General features: G+C 50.4%; 1 protein-coding gene and 1 long non-coding RNA gene across 6 annotated transcripts in view; one reads left to right on the plus strand and one right to left on the minus strand.

Moving 5' to 3' along the window:
• Positions 1-18,180, plus strand: part of FBXL16 (F-box and leucine rich repeat protein 16) — a 34,045-nt gene that overhangs the window by 11,394 nt on the left and 4,471 nt on the right. For 2 of the 4 annotated variants that reach the window (XM_077316930.1, XM_077316931.1), the window contains 5 exons: positions 5,512-6,233; positions 8,405-8,913; positions 10,704-10,788; positions 11,168-11,231; positions 11,926-16,418. In XM_077316930.1, coding sequence (XP_077173045.1) covers positions 5,526-6,233; positions 8,405-8,913; positions 10,704-10,788; positions 11,168-11,231; positions 11,926-12,074 — 1,515 coding nt within the window. In that variant the 5' untranslated portion in view covers positions 5,512-5,525 and the 3' untranslated portion in view covers positions 12,075-16,418. Of the gene's footprint in view, positions 1-5,511; positions 6,234-8,404; positions 8,914-10,703; positions 10,789-11,167; positions 11,232-11,925; positions 16,419-18,180 lie in introns of those variants that run through there. The other 2 variants (XR_013227298.1, XR_013227299.1) reach the window with 2 other exon arrangements.
• Positions 1-18,180, minus strand: part of LOC143827410 (uncharacterized) — a 35,434-nt gene that overhangs the window by 1,051 nt on the left and 16,203 nt on the right. Inside the window, exons 4-5 of one of the 2 annotated variants that reach the window (XR_013227302.1) lie at positions 16,401-16,516; positions 1,312-1,537 (exon numbers count right to left, since the gene is read on the minus strand). This is a non-coding gene — a long non-coding RNA (uncharacterized LOC143827410). Of the gene's footprint in view, positions 1-66; positions 1,538-16,400; positions 16,517-18,180 lie in introns of those variants that run through there. The other variant, XR_013227301.1, reaches the window with a different exon arrangement.

An 18,180-nucleotide genomic window follows, 5' to 3' on the forward strand; every position in this document is an offset into this window, starting at 1 on the left:
AACCACCCAAGAAACAACAATGGAAATAAATATTCGTTATTTATTCATTGCATTTTTATGCCGCCGCTCCCAGCACAGCTGGCCCCAATATAGCCCCACATGAACTTTAACATCTACATATTAGGATATGCTGGTGGTTCCTGGCCTTGACCGGGGCTGGGGCCTTTTCTGTCCTGGCCCCAGCTTGGTGGAATATGCTGCCAGTAGAGACGTGAGTCTGACGGAACTACCGATGCCTGAAAAATAGACTCTTCCGCCAGGCATATGGCAGAGGCTAGGGTGCAAAGACGAACTCCCCACTCCCTCCCCGAATACTCCATGCCACTTATATATACTGAGCATTGGGACAGAGTTTCACAGTCTGGAGGAGGGGGAAGATGGCGAAGTAGAAAGGCGCCATCAGCTGTCTCCGGCACCAAGCGAGGGCTGGCCCATTCTGCGGGGCAGGGGGAGATGCGCAAGGACACCCCCACGCCCCCCTTCTAACAGCCCTCGGCGTTAGAGGTCCTAATTGGGCTTTATTCTTCCTTCGTATAGTTTTATATTCTAATTTTAACACTGTTGCAGAAATGCTTGTTGCCCACATGCCCTGAGCCTGAATCTAGAGGGGATGGTTAAGAAATCAAATCAATAAGTAACCAGCAAATTAGATAGATAGATAGATAGATAGATAGATAGATAGATAGATAGATAGATAGATAGATAGATAGATAGATAGATAGATAGATAGATAGATAGATAGATAGATAGATAGATAGATAGATAGATAGATAGATAGATAGATAGATAGATAGATAGATAGATAGATAGATAGATAGATAGATAGATAGATAGATAGATAGATAGATAGATAGATGGTGGGCAGGCGGGCAGACGGACGGACGGATGGACGGACAGTCAGGCAGATGCCTTTCTTGCAGATTTAAGCCAGCTACTCCAGGATAATATAAACACACCCAAAAGCAATTCCCAAAAAAGACGAGAGAACAGGGAATGAACTCTTGTTTGGTTTTCCGTACCGAGCATCAGATTTCGATTAAGCTGTCAGCCGAATGAGGGTTAGCAGCTCCTTGTGCTGTAGGATTGTTTAGACAGGATTAGCTGTGATTTCCGATACCTGTGGGAGTTGGGGGTTTGTTTCTGTTTTCAAAGCAAGGTAGCCAAACAAACCGCAAGCCCGGGGTCACGGCTGACCTGCCTGCTGGGGAGTAGGGAGGCTTTTCACCCAACCAGGATTCTTTGGGTAGCGATTCTCTGCCACAAAACCTCCCGCCGCAGAAACATCAAACAGATGGGCTCCCTTGTGCATACCCGAGGAAGCTTTTCAGCTTCAGTTTCTAGGAAATGGAGCAATCGGCTGTCTCTGGCATCTCCAGGAAATGTTATTCACAGCATCCCTGTGGCTCCGTTTCCCAGCTGGGCCCGAACAGCCAACAGGCGTTGGCAGGTCCAGGTTCAACCTTGCCGTGGCTACCTTCGAATTCCTCTTTCCCGGTCAACGGAGGGCCTGTGACTCATGTGGCCATCTCCTTTGCTTCTGAAAAACAAGAAAGCATTCATGTTTGGTGCTTTTTGTGCCTCTCTGAAAGCTTGCAGCTGCCCCAAATCTATCGGGCAGGGGTGCCCAAACTGTGGCTCTCCAGATGTCCATGGACTACAATTCCCATGAGCCCAGGGGCTCATGGGAATTGTAGTCCATGGATACCTGGAGAGTCACAGTTTGGCCACCCCTGTGTCTCTACTCTCCATCTCTCTCTGTTTGATGACATTTTCGCTCCCAAAGAATCCTGGGCACTGTAGCCGTAGAATGCCGAGAATTGTCTGCAGGGGAGCCCAGCTTCCTTCCCCAAGGACTACAATTCCCAGGGTTCCCTAGGGGTGAGACCACTCTTTCATACAGGTGTACCCTTGGCCTTCTAGAATCCTGGCCTCGCCATCCTCCAGTGAGCATTTTCCACTGCCTTCCAGGCAGCAGCCGTAGCCGCGGGGAATTGCCCGCCCTCCGGGCCGTGTCATCTGCCTTTTTTCACGCCGACTACGCCGTAATTTTCTGTTTGGATGGGTGTCGCACCCCTTCAATTTAGACGTCCCCTAATTGCTGTCAGGCGCACGGCTGCCAGGCTTATGCGCTTCCTTCCCGTCCCTCCCCTTTCCTCCCCCCCTTCCCGACTCATCTCCTTTCAAATAGATTTAGCAGGCATGAATGAAAAGACAGATGGGCCTCCCTCCACACCGCCCAGGCCCTCCCGAATCGACTCAGCCCCACGCAGGTGCTTTTCGAGGGATGGGGTGGGCCTGCTTTTTGATATGCAGTTCTTTTCTGACCCGGCCAGTCTTTTGGGTCAAGTTAGATCTAGTTGCATGAGAACAAATAGGGGAACTGCCGAGTTCTACATCTGAACTAGAAAAACTCAACCAATTGGCTGCTACAAAAATCTTTTTGGTTGTGGTAGTAGTTGTGTAGTTGTTGTTGTTAATTGCAAAGTCGTGTCCGACCCATCGCGACCCCCTGGACAATGATCCTCCAGGCCTTCCTGTCCTCTACCATTCCCCGGAGTCCATTTAAGTTTGCACTGACTGCTTCAGTGACTCCATCCAGCCACCTCATTCTCTGTCGTCTCCTTCTTCTTTTGGTTATAATTATGGAAGATACACCTTCTGGATAGCAGTGAGTGCGAATTAGATCTTGGGGTACTCGAGGACTGTAAGCTAAATACGAGCAGGCAGTGTGATGTAGTGGTAAGGAAGGCGAATGCAGTCTTGGGCTGCATCAAGAGAGGTGTCACATCGAAAAAACAAGATGTCGCGTTGTTCAGGCCCCACCTGGAGGACTGTGTGCAGTTCTGGAGGCCTCACTTCGAAGATGATGTGGACAAAATGGAGAGGAAGCAGAGGAGAGAGACAAGGAGGATCCAGGGCCTGGGGACCAAGCCCTGTGAGGAAAGGCTGAGGGACTTGGGAATGTCCAGCCTGGAGAAGAGCAGGCTGAGAAGGGACAGGATGGCTCTCTTGAAGTATCTGAAAGGTTGTCACTTGGAGGAGGGCAGGGAAAGGTTCCTGTTGGCAGCAGAGGAAAGGACCCACAGGCATGGCTTTAAACCACCTATCTAGCAATCAACACATTTTCTTCAAGCCCAATTGAAGAGAGAAAACACACCGCCCTACAAAGCAGCCCTTTTCTCCAAGGGAATGCATCTTTGTCGTCTGGGATTCCGGGAGATCCCCAGTTCCCACCTGGACGTTGGCATCCGTATTAGCCACAATCCCAATCTGTTCTTGCAAGGCAGTTCTTTCAGAGCTCTCACAGAGGGCCTCACAGAGTGGTCCACTGCGGGGAGAGGAAGAGACAGGCGTTATAAGCCGCTTTGGAACGCCTTCGTGGAGTGAGAAAGCAGGGTATAAAAAAACAAATTTAAGGGGGGTAGCCGTGTTGGACTGAAGCAGCAGGACAAATTTAGCGTCCAGGGGCACCCTTCAGACCAGCACATTTTCATTCAAGGGATCAGCTTTCATGACCTTGCATCTGAGGAGGTATGCGTGCCCACGAAAGCTCATCCCTTGAATAAGAATTTGTCTTAAAAAACCAGCTCTTCTTTTTCTTTTTCCCCTCCCCAGGGGAGCCAGCCTCCCCCCCCACACACACAATTTACTCTCCGCTGCAATACCAAGAGCAAGATGGACCGGTGGGCGGAGTGGAGGAGCTCCTGGTTCGCGGGGGTCCGTGGGGGTCTTCCGAGCCAGCTGGCCCAGCGCAGCCAGCCCTTCTGCCCTGGCGCACGATCTCAGGCGGCAGCGAGAGAGCCAGACAGACAGGCGATCCGGGCCGTCTGCGTCGACATGTCTGAGCCGGCGAAACGTCTCCCGAGATGCGTGCGCTCTGTCGGCTCTCAAGGTCAGGGCAGCCCGGGAAAGGCTAATAGGATGTGACATCCGACTCGGCTGGTGCCACCGGGGGCCTGTCCTTGGCACGGCGGGTGCAGAGGCCTGCCCAGGGAGGCAATCTGGCTAGGCAAGGAAGGCGTGTGGGGAACAGATCCTGACCGGGCGGGAGGGCATTGCCCAGTGGATCAGCCCTGGGCCTCTGCCCTCTGGAGAACTGCTCTAACAGGACTGTGACTAGCCCAAGGCCACCCAGCTGGCTGCCTGTGGAGGAGCAGGGAATCAAAGCCGGATCGCCAGATGAGAACCCGCCGATTTTGACCACGATATCAAGCCGGTCCAGAGTGCAGAACCGTGAACAGGTCAGAAGTAAACCTCCAGGAATAACCAGGTGGCATCTGAGACAGACAACTGGGAGGTGGCAGTGGGAAGGGGGGGGGGGAGCCGCCTGTCTCCGTGGGCGCCTGTGCCAGATGGGTGCTCCGGTGTTGTAAATAAACAATGGGCCGAGGACATAAATATTCATGGCCTGGCTTTTATTTTTATTCCTCTGGCGATGTTTCACGCTGAGGACCGCTGGGGCTCCGAAGAAGCTATCGGCCCTGGCCGGTGCCCCCTCCCTGACCCCTCCATCGAGATGGAAAACCGAGCCTTGCTTGTAGACCCCATTTCTCGTATTAAGGACCACCGTCCTGGCTTCTCCCTATTGCAGGTGGCTCTTCACCGAGGAAATTCGGGGATTCTACCTCTTGAAAAGCCTCCTGGGTGACCATAAATCGCTTGAGGCTGGACAGAACTCCCCGATGCAGAAATCGCAAGAATTGTTTCAAGTCTCCCTTTTTTTTAAAATGGACATTAAGCACCCTTTTACAGCAACGAGGTTGGGGGTGCAGAGAGGAAATACCGGCGGGCAGAAAGAAAAGCTGAAGTCTGCAAATCCCAACAGTCCTGAAGAGGGAGTGGAGCCAGCAGGCGGGCGGGCCTGGATTCGTTTCATCCTTGCTAGGTGCAAAAAACAGACCTCTCACGCAACCCGAAACGCTTCCGGCACGAATTAGAAGTCGTGCCATCTTTTGTCAGGCTGGGAGGGGAAGAATACAGGGCGGGGAGGGGAGGGGAGGGGGGCACACGGTTGCCTGCCCTTACACTGGCCAAGAATAATTTCCCTTTTCCAAGCAGGCCCAGTGGACAGACTAGAGCAGGGGTAGTCAAACTGCGGCCCTCCAGATGTCCATGGACTACAATTCCCAGAAGCCCCTGCCAGCGAATGCTGGCAGGGGATTCTGGGAATTGTAGTCCATGGACATCTGGAGGGCCGCAGTTTGACTACCCCTGGACTAGAGAATCCAAAGGAAGGGAGATTTTCTTATTTCTTCGATTGACTTCGATTGAGGGTCTCTGTTGCGGGGAGAGGGAGGGAAGGCGCTTGTCGGCCGCTTTGAGACACACGAGGCCTGCTGGGCGACCCTGGCCCGGTCGCAGTTCTCTCGGAGCTCGCTCCGCCCCACATGCCTCAACGGGTTGGGGGGAAAGGAAAGGTAAGGTGGTTGTCAGCTGGTTTGAGACTCGCCCCCCCCCCAAAAAAAAACCCCAGAACCGCCCCTACTGACGCCCTCCCCCCTTGTATTTCAGAGCGACCTTGGAAGATGTCGAACCAGAGCAACGGCGACACCAAACCCCCATGTCTGCCCCGGAACGGGCTCGTGAAGCTTCCGGCCCAGGCCAACGGTCTCGGCTCTGCCAGCATCACCAAAGGGACGCCGGCGATGAAAAACCGCCTCTGCCAGCCTCCTTCCGTGCCTGCCATCCTCAGCCCGGCCTTAGCCAACCACAGCGACCTGGCCATGCCTAGCCTTGCTTCGCCGCTGTCCCTGGCCGCCCTCTCCGGGGTGCCGTCCCCCTCCGGAGCCGCCGTGGTGGGCCTCCACTCCAGCGAGCTGTCCCCGGCCAATGGGGACCTGTCCTCCCTCGAGGGGCTCCCCGGTTCGCCCGCCGAGTGGCAGCTGGCCTTGGACGAGAAGATCCTCAACCGGCTTTTCTGGTACTTCTCGGCCTGCGAGAAATGCCTCCTGGCCCAGGTGTGCAAGGTCTGGAGGAGGGTCTTGTACCAGCCCAAGTTCTGGGTGGGCCTGACACCGGTGCTGCACACCAAAGAGCTCTACAACGTCCTGCCCGGCGGGGAGAAAGAGTTCGTCAACCTCCAAGGCTTCGCCGTCCGGGGCTTCGACGGCTTCTGCCTCGTCGGGGTCTCCGACCTGGACATTTGCGAGTTCATCGACAACTACCCCTTGTCCAAGAAAGGGGTCAAGTCCATGAGCCTGAAGAGGTCGACCATCACGGACGCCGGACTCGAGGTAAGCTCCCCGGGTCGGATCTGGAAAACGTGGAGAGCGTCGATGTTCCGGCTCGAGTGGCCACGCCCCCAGTGGGGGCGGAGCAACCGTGTTCAGCCCGTTTAGACTTCACGGCTCCTCGGAAGTGAGGTTAGTTGGCCCCGCCTCCAGGAAGTGACATCGATCACCAAGCATGTTAACATGCAGCCACGATGGGAACTCAGTGGGGGGAAAGACAGGGGTAAGGCAGGGATAGGTGTGCAGGCTTCACCCCCCCCCCCCCGATGTAGATGCCACAAGAGAATTCACTCATACTGGGGAGAGGGGAGAGGGTGCAATGGAAGGGGCCAATTCTCTAGCTTGTGGCCAAATCCATTAAGTCCATAAGAAGAAAAAGGCTTGGTCTTCATGCCCTGCTTTTCACTACCGGTTTGCAGTCGCTTTCCCTTCTCCCCAAAACAGACACTTGGGAGGTAGGTGGACACTTGAGAGCTCTGATGGAACTGTTCTGTGAGAACTGCTCTAACAGGACTGGGACTAGCCAAAGGCCACCCAGCGGGCTGCACAGGGAGGAGCCAGGAATCAAACCTGGCTCTCCAGATTAGAAGCCATCTCTCTGAACTACTCCCAAGTTGGCTCTCGTTTTGTGGATGACGCTCTATGCAGGGAAGCCAGTGTTAACTTGGTGTTCATTTCTTGGCCTCAATCACAGGCCTGGTGGAACTGCTGCTCTTGCAGGCCCTCCAGAACTGCTGAAGGTCCTGGAGGGACCTGATCCCATCAAGGAGAGCATTCTACCAGGCTGGAACCAAAACCAAAACGGCCCCGGTCCTAGTGGAAGCCAGTGTAACCTCTTTGGAGCCAGGGATCCTGAGCAAGTGCTGATCACTCGATCTCGGTGCTCTTTGGGAGGTAAAAGCAGAAGAGGCAATCCCATAAATGCAGGGGTCAGAACCAGTGGGATTCACTGCAGCTGGAGATGTGAATGATCCCCAGCTCTGATGACTTACAAATCTCACCCATTCCCCACTCCGCCCCGGAACTCAGAGTCACATATGTTGGCTGAGTGATTGATCGACTAGTTTTTGTGTTTAGAAACCCGAATTCAAATCCCCACTCTGCTATCAAGCTCACACACACACAAAGGCATTATACTGAGCCCTAGAGCTGCATGGCTCATGGGTGTTTTGCGAGTAACAAAAACCAAGCACTTAACACCACACACAAACCAACGTACTTGCATACACCAAGCTACCAGCCCAGCAAGTTGATTGGCTCTTAATAGAGCCCTGAGATAGGGCCATACACATGGCGTTTAATTGGTTACGGTTGAGAAGCTGCTATTGATTGGCTGCATTTCGGCCCCTGCATTAAGATGCCTGTGACCTGGTCCACTGACCACGTACACAACAATTTTACTGTTACTTAGCCCAAATCCCTTGCTGGTATATAAAATGATATCGCAGCTAAAATTAGAATAAGCAAGCATCAAAAGACGAAGTAAATGCAAAGGACCCACAAGGAATTAAAAGTATACAGCAGATTGTCCTTTAACACGGCAATTTGATGGGATCCTGCAAAAATCTGGCCACGTTTCCTATTATTTCTATGTTGGAATTATCCCAAAGAAAGGAAATCTGAAGGAGGTCAGGAAGTCCTTGCTTATTTATCAAAATGGGGCTCAAATATTTTAAACGAATACTTGTATAAGAAGGACAATACGAAAGGACATGCAGGGAATTAAAAAGACATGTAGAAATTTAAAAGGACATACGGGAATTTAAAAGGCCATACGGGAATTTAAAAGGACATACGGGAATTTAAAAGGCCATACGGGAATTTAAAAGGACATACGGGAATTTAAAAGGACATACGGGAATTTAAAAGGCCATACGGGAATTTAATAGGCCATACGGTAATTTAAAAGGCCATACAGGAATTTAAAAGGACATACATACGGGAATTTAAAAGGACATGCAGGGTTTTGCTATTACTGTCTTAGGTCTGTTGTTAAACTTTTGTTGCTCCCTGCCCTGAGCCTTTGGGGAAGGGCCGGCTATAAATAAAATTGTCTTCTCCCTCTTCTTAATTTGAACCCATTCCTTTGAGCTGTATCACCAGCATGCTATTCCCCAAGGCTTGGGAGAACAGCAGGTTTGCAGAGCCACGAAGCCCGTCTCCTCTCTCCGCAGGTGATGCTAGAACAGATGCAGGGGGTGATGCGGCTGGAGCTGTCCGGGTGCAATGACTTCACCGAGGCGGGGCTGTGGTCCAGCCTGAACGCCCGCATCACCTCCCTGAGCGTCAGCGACTGCATCAACGTGGCTGACGACGCCATCGCCGCCATCTCTCAGCTGCTGCCCAACCTAACGGAGCTCAACCTGCAGGCCTACCACGTGACGGACACGGCGCTGGCCTACTTCACCGCCAAGCAGGGCTACACGACCCACACCCTCCGCCTCAACTCCTGCTGGGAGATCACGAACCACGGGGTGGTCAATATGGTGCACAGCCTCCCCAACCTGAGCGCCCTCAGCCTCTCCGGCTGCTCCAAGGTGACGGACGACGGCGTGGAGCTGGTGGCGGAGAACCTCCGCAAACTCCGCAGCTTGGATCTCTCGTGGTGCCCGCGGATCACGGACATGGCTCTGGAATATATTGCCTGCGACCTGCACAAACTGGAGGAGCTGGTGCTTGATAGGTATGGAGGGCCAATAAGGTGGGAGAGTTCCGCGAGATCACCCGGGATGGGTCAGCTGATGTATTGGAGCCGGCATGTTCCGTGGCCAATTCCCCCCAAAGGCAAGCTCAAATGTTCTGGCAAGAAACTCAGTAGTTGTTTAGCTTCAAACCCCGCCTCCTTCTGTTACCATGCTCTCTGGGCCATTTTGATCACTATCGTGTGCCTAGTTGTTATGGCTGTTTTCTTCCCGCCTGGAAGTGTCGACTGTAAACTGTACAACCCTTTGATGATAAGAACCGTTCTGTGTGAAACTGAGGTGCATACAGAAGGGGGCGGAATTTGCCTCTGTAATCGCTTTATGTTTCCACAAGAAGTCTTGTGATGCCGTTTGCAATACTCTTGTGAATAAACTAGGAACCAGAGATGCTCTTCCCACGGCCGCTAAGCCTGCTTGGGTTCCCAGGGGAAATGCAGATAGATGAGGCAGAAGCCGAGAGGGGACAGAAACAGGGAACACCCTCAAGTGTTATTCTGTTGCAGAGTGTGTGTGTACATGGAGTGGGAGGGGAACTTCCGCCTCCCATCCTGTCCCTTCGGAGGGCTTACTTCCGGAGGGGAGCCACCATTTGGAGGCACCCTGTGGTTCTCCTCAGATGAGGCCTCACACATGGCCAACAATGCTTCCGTAATCCGATGCTGCCCTCTTGCGAATTGTCCTGCCACTGTACACAGGGAATTGGTCTTGGGCAGATTTTCCTCCACTGCTCTGATTCCGGATGTTTATTTGTCATTCCTCCCTGCGGCTGAATTCTGTGGGGGCCACGCTGATGCTTGTCGCGCTGAGTGCTGGCTAGCACCCAAACTGGCCTGAGGAAATCTCCCTGTGTCACTCTGGGAGTCACTCACTGGAACAGTTCTCTCGGAGAGCCCTCATGGCGTCATGGTGAAAGAGCGACAGACTCTCATCCAGAGAGCCTCGATTCCCCGCTCCTCCTCCGCATGCAGTCAGCTGGATGGTCTTGGGCTCGCCACAGTCCGGTTCGAGCTGTTCTCACTGAGCAGTTCTGTCAGAGCTCTCTGAGCCCCACCGACCTCACAGGGAGTCTGTTGTGCGGAGAGAAAGGGAAAGGTGTTTGTAAGTCACTTTGGGGAGTAAAAAGTGGGTTACCCCAAAACAGCTTTTCTTTTTTCCAATCAAAAGGCTGCTCGGCTGGAAAGAACTCCTGCTGGGAACTTGGAAAGTTGTTTGTTCGAATCTCCAGCTCATCATAAGGTTGCTTGATTTACCTCTTTGCCAGGCAGGGGCCAAGGCCTGCATTACAGAAGTGACCAGGTTCAGTTCCTGGGATCTGGCTGAACATCGAGGACCAAACGTGCAACATGGCCGCCTGAAATGTGTCTGGACCATAACCTCATAGGTAGCCCAGTCCTGCTAAGCGTCTTCCTGAAAGCCAACCTGGATGTTCACTCTCTGCCCTGTTCATACCATTGGTCAGCCTTTCTTGGCTTTTTTTTTACCATCAAGATACCCCCGAAACATTCTTCAGGCTTCGAGAAATCCCTGAAGTGGTTCGATCATGCAGAATATGGTTGGGAAGCCGTAGAGCTGTGGACATGACCACCAGGGCCCCTCCTCTTCCCACCCCCTCCAGGACCCTCATTGGCTATTTTGGGAGGAGGGGCGGGTCAATGTGGCCATAGACTTTGGGCAAGGATCCTCCGAGTGTCCCTTAAAGGCTCTTTGTTTCCTCTCCCCTTTTCCACTGTGATTTTCTTCTCACCCCTGTCATTTTCCACCTCTTCCACAGGTGTGTACGGATCACCGACACCGGACTGAGCTACCTGTCCACAATGTCCTCCCTTAGAAACTTATACCTCCGCTGGTGCTGCCAGGTAGGTGACAAGGATAAGACAGGGCAGGCAGGCAAGGAAGTGAATGACCACGTAGCCAAAAAAATCCATTCAGTCTCAACATTAGGAAGGCAAGGGAAGGGAGTGTTTTCTGGGAGTTCTTCCCTGTCGTGATCCAAGCCCAGAAGAACATCTGGCATGCAGATGTCAGCACCCTTATCAAACTACAATTCCCAGGAAAGCTGAGAGTGGTCTAAAATTGGGCTGAGGGGATTACAGCATAGGTTGCAAGTATGTTGGTAAATGTACATTTACCTCAACATTTTAATTGTCTGGTTTCCCATTCTTTCCTCCTTTTCTTCTGTTTCAGACATTTTAATTGTCTGGTTTCCCATTCTGTCCTCCTTTTCTTCTGTTTCAGATTCAAGATTTTGGCCTGAAGCATCTGCTGGGAATGAGAAGTTTACGGCTTTTGTCTCTTGCTGGTGAGAGATGAACTTAGAGAAACTTTTTGATGGCATGAGGTTGAAAGAGACTCAGTAGGAATCACAGGACCACAAATGACGAAAGGGGGAATGGGTAAATGTTAGAATCCGTGAAGCAGCCAGATGAGTGAACTTTCCCCTATTGTATTCCTATACTGATCCAGAAGTTCATTCCGTTTTCGCGAAGAACTTAATTTCAGAATGAGGGTATGTGTCCCTTGCTACAGTTCTGTTCAATTATATCTTTCTTTGTTGGCAAGGCACGTAGTGCCCATTGATAAAACACTGCAAGAAAGCAATCATATATGCAGTGATTAACACTGCAAAAAAGCAATCATATATGCAATGATTAACACTGCAAAAAAGCATTCAAACGCGCAATTATAAACACTACAAAAAAGCAATCCGTCATGCAATGGTAAACACTGCAAAAAAACAACAGTCATAGTACAGCAATAAAACATTGCCAAAAAAAACAGTCTGATGCAATCACACGTATTGCTTTTTTTTTTTTGCAGTGTTCATGACTGCGTATTTGATTGTATCGAGGTGAGCATAGAAGCACATTGGCAATACACCACACGAGAAGAATGTTTGAGATTACACTGCGGCCCATTGTGGGTTTCTCAACGTGACAATTTAACGTGATTCCATTGCTCTTTCCTGTTCACGGGTTTCTTGTGGTTCTTTTCAGGTTGCCCTCTGCTGACGACCACTGGACTTTCGGGCCTTGTCCAGCTTCAGGATCTGGAAGAGCTGGAGCTGACTAATTGTCCTGGGGCTACCCCGGAACTCTTCAAGTATTTTTCCCAACATCTGCCACGTTGCATGGTGATCGAATAAGCAGCTCCTTGGAAGAATGTGACCAATTTCTGGAGCCATGTCCTCCAATCCCAACCCAGCACTGACCAACCAATCAGAGTCATGGTTTTATTTATTCATTTAATATATATAAATATATATATAAATATATATATATATAATTTTTTTTTCCGGGAGAGATGCTGTGACTTCAAACACACATGCCCACAGAAAAAAAAAAACAACAACAGGCAAACACAAGGCATACTGAACGACAATGGTTTGAACAGTGACACACGGAGATAATTTCTTTTGTTTGGCACGTGTGTTCACATCCAGGGCACCACAGCCGTGAAGACTTGGAAGAATCCCTCCTCGAGTTTGTCCAGTCCCCATGCCTTCATCCTCGCCCGTCTTCCTCGTAGTGATCTGTCCTGAAATCTTCATTTTTGAAAAAAACAAAAACGAAAAAACACGTGGAGAAACAAAGAACCAAAACCAAATAAAAGGGAGAACCGGAAAAACAAAAAAAAAAAAAACGGGCAAGAAACCATAATGGCGGATTGGAGATTTGTTGGGGCGTGGTGTTACCACTCAGTGCTGGTTCGAAGCGGTTTCCGTCCAGGCGTCTCTCGTGACGTGGCAGATTAAAGTTTGCCGTTTTGCCGACCCAGTTGGAATGGGTTGCGTGGCAAGGATATGGGATCGGGGCCCTCGGGAAGGCCTTCCCAGGTATGGATTCTGAGTGGTCGGGCTTGGAGTTGGGAGCAGTAAGCGTCGTTCACTTTGGAGACCAAAAGCCGAAGAAAAAGAAGGTCCGTAGAAACGAGTTTCCTGGAAGGAGGATCTAACGAGCTTTGACGTCCAAGAATGGGACGCTATGGTGAAGTGTTTATAAAAGGGGACGGGGAAATATATATATATATATAAATAAAAGAATAAGCAAACCGACCAACGCTGTGAAAGAAAACAACCTCGGAGCTTGTTCCTGAGTCTCTTTGGAGTCTGAGATTGTGGGTGCTCCCAAAGGCAAAATGGACGTGTGGACCGTTGTCTGCCTTCATCGGAAAAAAGCGGGCCACGGAGCGACCTTTCCCAGGGAACGGATTGAACGAACTCACCTGAACGAGAGAGGAGGTTGCGGGACTCTTGGCCTACCGCCATCCACCTCCTTTCTCTTTTTAGTTTCTTTTTAACGTTTGGAAACGACGATGACCCTTATTATTTTGCTAATGGATAAGAGAGGTTCTTTATCCCCCCGCCCCCATCCTTTGGAACGACCCACAGCCTTCGCATGCTCGCTTGCTTCTGTCTTGTGGTAAGGTAGACTCTGGATTCTGCTTTGGCTCGGACAGGACTGCGGGTGGCAGTCTGGACCCAGGCTTGGCTTCTCTGTCCCAGTGTTAAGCTCGTGTGGCTTTCTATTGCATCCATGGTTCCATTGACCCGGGACACAGGTTTAAGCTGGGAGTTCTGCTCCCGCCCGGAGGAGATGGAGAATCTGCTTCCTTGAACCATCCTCAATTTCTCCTCTCCCATTTCTCCCTCCCACCCGCCTTCCCATCCTGAATTGCTGTACACAGACCCATGCCATCCTGCCGTCTCCTGGCTGCTCAAGAAGCTACGGACCGATTGTTCCGAGGTCCTTGGTTCGTTGTGTTGCTTAATCGCTTTCAATAGTCCTTGACCTGGCCCCGCAATTGTGAGGGTGGTTGACTCTCAGAACATGACTTAGCACGAAAAAGGTCCTCCGAAGCTACCCCTCCCGGGTGGAGCATCTGAAGCCAAGATCTGGATGCGCGTGACCCCCTTGAAGCAACCGGGGCATGTATTATCCCGGCACCAGAAAATCACTGGAGTGACTGATGGGACAGATAGAGCCAACACCCTTCATGCTTCTGGTGAGCATAGCTCACCCGCCATTCCTGCTCGCTCGAGTGCCTGTACATTTAAGCGCCACCTGCAGGGAGCAAGTCAGCTCCCGACTGACCTTTAAGAAGACCCATTTCTCGCACAAACCACTGAGAAAGTTCCCCCAGGGTGCCTCTTCCCTCCCGCATCTCTAAGAAAAATCCTGGGCACCAGGTGCCTTCAACTCCTGCGAGAAGACAGGGGTGCCCCTCGCTGGGCTTTGCTAGCTAGGGCAACCTGTTGATGTAATTAAGTTTCGTAAGCCATGATTCATAAAGTAACCAATCGCTGCAGAATTAGGGGGAACTGCGCTGGCGTTTTCCCAGGCAGGCTCAAACCACTTCGCTGACCCTGGCGAATCAATTTCACTGCCCCAGGCGAATCAATTTCACTGCCCTAGGCGAATCAGTTTTGCTGCCCTAGGTGAGTTAATTTCGCTGCCATCGGCCCATTGTATACCGCAAGAGAGGGAAATGGGGCAATTGTGTTCCCCCAATTGAGTTTTCTTGGCTCCAGATCTGTTTCCCTCTGTCATCCATGTAGGACAGGGCAAAGGGAAGGTATGCAACCCACATACAGAATTTGCGTCTGTATGTCTGTAAAAGGGGGACGGGAGCTGCGGAGGTGACAAGAGCAGGGATCCGCTGCTCCCTGCATCTCAGGGCACACTGTCCAGAGAGTCCGGAGGGTCCCCCCCCCCAGTTAGCCTAGATTTCTACTGCCTAGACTGCCCGCTTTCACAGGTGAGCTGGAGATCTTTTTATTACCCTCCCCCCTGTGCAATTTTCAACTCAGGGGTGATTTTGGTGGCCTTCTCGGTTTTCTTGAGACCGTTTAGAGGAAAACCATCCGGTATGCCTCCGGTTCCTAACCTCAGCAGCCTCTGATTCTGAGACCCCCCCCCCCCCCAGCTCTTCCAGCAGCTAAGCCATCTCCCACCCACTCCCGATACCAGCAGAAAGAGACCACGGGGACTGTCCACCCTACCTCGCGTTCGTCTTCCCTGCACCCACAGTGTCATCGTCAAGTTCCACCCAGGGATTCGTTTGAGCCGAAATCTCTGTTTCAGAACTAGTAATGCGTTTGTATTAGTATTGCATGCTAAAGGAGGAGGGTCACTGCTCCCCCTTGACCGCCCTTTTCCAAGCCATGCTCCGCTCTTGTTCTTCTATTTCTCTATTAAAACAACCTACCGATCAAAGACACCTTTTATTGTGATGCCAATATGCAGAGCGGGGTTTCCCTGATACCAAAAAGACCATTTCTTCTCTAGCCTGCCAATGAGCACAGAAATCGAGGTCAGATGGATCTGTTTCAAAACGGAGGGGAAGTGCACAGGAAAATTCTAGTTCAGGCCCAGAATTGTAGATTCTCAGGATGGTTGTGAGGTCCGAGTTAGCAGCAGACTAGAGTCCTTGGCCGGCTCACAAACCTTCCACTGCCCCAATTCCAGCTGCTCTTCAAAATATGTCGCTGTGTAAATATTTGCGGCAGAAGGCCAAGGGGCGTATTTACGCAGACAGCAGAAAGCAAGTCACTGGTACTTTCTGATGGGTCCGAAACGAACTCCCCAAACCCACGTCTACCCAAGCGTTCCTACCCAGAATTTAGAATCGGGTTATAAACAGTTTGTCCATTTCCACGAATGAAGAAACAGAAGCATAAATGTGGACATGTTTTCGGCCGAGGGTCTTGATCCAGCAGAGACTGTAAGAGCCTCCTGATGCTTGAAGGTCTCTTTAGCAGGACCAGGTAATCCAAATCCCATAAGAGAGCTTGGCAGCTTCTGTCTAGTATATTTATCAGGACAAACTGCTGTCAAGATATCATGGGCTCTAATAAAAAACTGGATAATGCCTTGACTATCAGTATAGCGGCTCAATCAAGCCCCCTACAGTAAATGTAAGGGGCTCTGCATACCGTTCCAGGGAACCTCCAGGTATACAGAAATAACTCGTTTGCAAAAAAGAAGAGAGGAAACTGAAAATCAGCCTAAGCAGTACCAGGTATGCTCAAGATTATCTACTGTGAGATGCTAAGAGCAGTTAGAAGGAGCGAAGAAGGACGATCCAGGAGGAATTGACCTGATTGCGTTCCTAACGCTATGCTGGGAAAGGATATTTAGCCTGTGGTTATAGATATATGTTAGGAAAAAAATGCTGATTTTCTAGGACGCTGTTCATGATATCAAGTGAAAGCAGGACAGCAAAGTTGGAAGCGATCACTTCTGTGAACAGATCTAAGGGGGAGGGTTTGGGGTATCGTACCGCAGGGCATCACACAACGCTCTTGTTGGAACTGGATTTTGTGCAGACCGTTCCTCAAACGCTTTTGTAGACCCCTTTACCCGCCCGCCCCCGCCCCCAGGTTCGTCTTATCTAGAAAACCAGTGCCCTTCCCGAGGGTTAGACTGTAGATTTCCAGCAAGGATTGAGGGAGCAATTTTTGCATTCCTACCTGGGTCCCGCTGAACTCATTTTTGACTGAGCGACCGTCGGATTCGTTCGGTCCTCTCTCTAGTGCGCTGGCGGAAAAAGATTCTCTGGAGAATCTCAGGAGATGGTTTGTGGATTCTGTGGAACGGAGATTTGTTCCATTAAAGTGAAGATTCCCCCAGGGGGGGGATTATTTATTTAAATATTTATATCCCTCCCTTTCCTCATGGCTCAAGGCAGCTGACGAGCGGCAGTCGAAACGTTACCATCGAACCCCGGCAGAATAAAAACCCCCTGCTACCCTCCCCACCCCAAGAAATCAACCGGCCAAGTTCACCGCATGTGATACGATCGAAAGGAACCGAATAAATCTCCCAGTGGGATATCTTACACGGTGTTAATTTCTCGTTTCTGTACCGTTTTCGGATCTGAATGTGCGCCTGCGAGTCACGGGGAGGGTTGGCGAAGGTTTTTCCGACCGCGGAAAGCTCTGATGCGATAGATTCCCGTGTCCACGCTACCTTGTAAAAGTTTGGAAGCTCTCCGAGTGACCCCATGAACAGGAAGGGAGGAAGTGACATACGTCCCCCAGCACCATGGATTTTCGATCTGGCTTATATTGCCATGGTATTTTTTGTATCAAGAGATCTGATTCCACATTTTGTCTAGGACAGGGGTAGTCAAACTGTGTCCCTCCAGATGTCCATGGACTACAATTCCCAGGAGCCCTTGTGAATGCTGGCAAGGGCTCCTGGGAATTGTAGTCCATGGATATCTGGAGGGCCGCAGTTTGACTACCCCTGATCTAGGATTTCCTACTTGTTTAAATTTCAAGTTAATAACTTGGGAAAGAAAGGGGCAAATCAAACTCTTCCCCCCAGTGTTATGCTATCTGTATACGTCCATCTGGAGAGCCACTGGTTAGTCACCCCTGACCCAGAGGAATAGACAACTGTTGTATCAGACTCCGCAGCCACGCCATCCCAAAAAAGCACAACTCTAGCTTGGGACTCATCCGATCATGGGTAGGGTCACCATTAGACGTGCTCCAGACCTCACCCCAGGCCTTGTAATGGAATTTATTGTTCATTTATGGTTTTGAATGGATTTATTTTGCAAACCAGCAGCACGGCTCTTTGCGAATGGCGACACCTGTTCCCCACATATGCACCGGTGGGATTGCAGCCTGCATCGATAAGTTGCTGAGAAGGCGGATCGGATGACTAGTCCAAAAACTAAGACAAAAACTCTGGCCACTTGGCTATCCTAAATTCTCTTTTTTTATTTAAATGTTCATAACAAAAAAAACAAAAAAAAAACTTTCTCGGATTTTAAAATGTCAAACAAAATATATAACCACCCAAACCGGTTCTGGATAGATAATTCTAAATAATTCTATTCCCCATTTTCAATTTTCATCTTCTTCGGTGGTATATTATCTGTAAAATATTATTTGGGTTCTGAACATTTTAATAAAAAAGAGAGTTCTGATTCCGACATCGCCCCTTGGGGTTCTAACTCTGTATTCTTCAGAATACTCTAGTATATATATAATAATAAATTAAAAATAAAGAATAGAATCTAAGAGGAAGATTAAGCATAGAGACATTTCGCATACGTTCAGGAGCTCCCCAAATTTAAGCCCCCTTGTGCCCACCGTCCTATTTTTTTTCGTTTTAAAGTTTTGCTTCAGAAAACATTAGCTGTTTTTCTACTTATATTCCACGAGTTGCAAATGCTAAAAGCTTAATAGAACACCGAAGACCAAAAGCCCCATCTACACTAAATATACAGCCTGTGCA

The sequence above is a fragment of the Paroedura picta genome, chromosome 17, assembly GCF_049243985.1.
Source record: "Paroedura picta isolate Pp20150507F chromosome 17, Ppicta_v3.0, whole genome shotgun sequence".
NCBI lineage: Eukaryota > Metazoa > Chordata > Lepidosauria > Squamata > Gekkonidae > Paroedura > Paroedura picta.